This window comes from Emiliania huxleyi (genome assembly GCF_000372725.1).
Source record: "Emiliania huxleyi CCMP1516 unplaced genomic scaffold EMIHUscaffold_7036, whole genome shotgun sequence".
NCBI classification, from domain to species: Eukaryota; Haptophyta; order Isochrysidales; family Noelaerhabdaceae; genus Emiliania; species Emiliania huxleyi.
The window spans coordinates 1-1,387 of record NW_005196727.1 but is presented as its reverse complement, the minus strand read 5'-3'; the positions used below and the strand labels follow the sequence as shown (position 1 = coordinate 1,387).

Below are 1,387 nucleotides of genomic sequence, written 5' to 3'. Positions count from 1 at the left end.
GAGACACTTCCGAGACACTTCGCGCATGTACATGTGCTCCGGGCGCCGCTTCGGCTACCTGCAGGTTCCGAGACACTTCCGAGACACTTCCGAGACACTTCGCACATGTGCTCCGGGCGCCGCTTCGGCTACCTGCAGGTTCCGAGACACTTCCGAGACACTTCCGAGACACTTCGCACATGTGCTCCGGCCGCCGCTTCGGCTACCTGCAGGTTCCGAGACACTTCCGAGACACTTCCGAGACACTTCCCACATGTGCTCCGGGCGCCGCTTCGGCTACCTGCAGGTTCCGAGACACTTCCGAGACACTTCCGAGACACTTCCCAGACACTTCGCACATGTGCTCCGGCCGCCGCTTCGGCTACCTGCAGGTTCCGAGACACTTCCGAGACACTTCCGAGACACTTCGCGCATGTACATGTGCTCCGGGCGCCGCTTCGGCTACCTGCAGGTTCCGAGACACTTCCGAGACACTTCCGAGACACTTCGCACATGTGCTCCGGGCGCCGCTTCGGCTACCTGCAGGTTCCGAGACACTTCCGAGACACTTCCGAGACACTTCGCGCATTGTACATGTGCTCCGGGCGCCGCTTCGGCTACCTGCAGGTTCCGAGACACTTCCGAGACACTTCCGAGACACTTCCGAGACACTTCCGAGACACTTCGCACATGTGCTCCGGGCGCCGCTTCGGCTACCTGCAGGTTCCGAGACACTTCCGAGACACGTCCGAGACACTTCGCACATGTGCTCCGGCCGCCGCTTCGGCTACCTGCAGGTTCCGAGACACTTCCGAGACACTTCCGAGACACTTCCGAGACACTTCGCACATGTGCTCCGGGCGCCGCTTCGGCTACCTGCAGGTTCCGAGACACTTCCGAGACACTTCCGAGACACTTCGCACATGTGCTCCGGCCGCCGCTTCGGCTACCTGCAGGTTCCGAGACACTTCCGAGACACTTCCGAGACACCTCCGAGACACCTCCGAGACACTTCCCTGCAGGTGTCGACCATCTGGTCGATCCTGCTGCGCGACTTTGAGCTGCAGATGACCACGCCGCTGCCCAAGCCGGCGTACAACGACATGGTCGTCGGGCCGGACGCGCCCATCATGATGCGGTACAAGCGCAAGGTCTTCCTCGCGCCCGAAGAGATCGCGGCGAGGCAGGCCAGGTACGCTGCCGGCGCGGCGGCCGCGAAGGCGGAGAAGGAGGCGGCGGCGGCGCGGGAGCCTAGAAGAGTATCTCCCCATATCTCCCCATATCCCCCCATATCTCGTGCCTAGAAGCGGAATATCTCCCCATATCTCCCCATATCTTGTGCCCAGAAGCGGAATATCTCCCCATATCTCCCCATATCTCCCCGTGTCTCCCCATATCTCCCCATATC

General features: G+C 61.7%; 1 protein-coding gene across 1 annotated transcript; it reads left to right on the top strand.

The window, feature by feature from the left end:
* Positions 1-31: 31 nt before the first annotated feature.
* EMIHUDRAFT_258017 (hypothetical protein) lies at positions 32-1,171 on the top strand (the record flags this gene model as incomplete). Its single annotated transcript, XM_005761528.1, has 2 exons — positions 32-64; positions 1,002-1,171. Coding segments are annotated over 2 exons (203 nt in total), but the record flags the coding sequence as incomplete, so codon positions are not given.
* Positions 1,172-1,387: the final 216 nt, after the last annotated feature.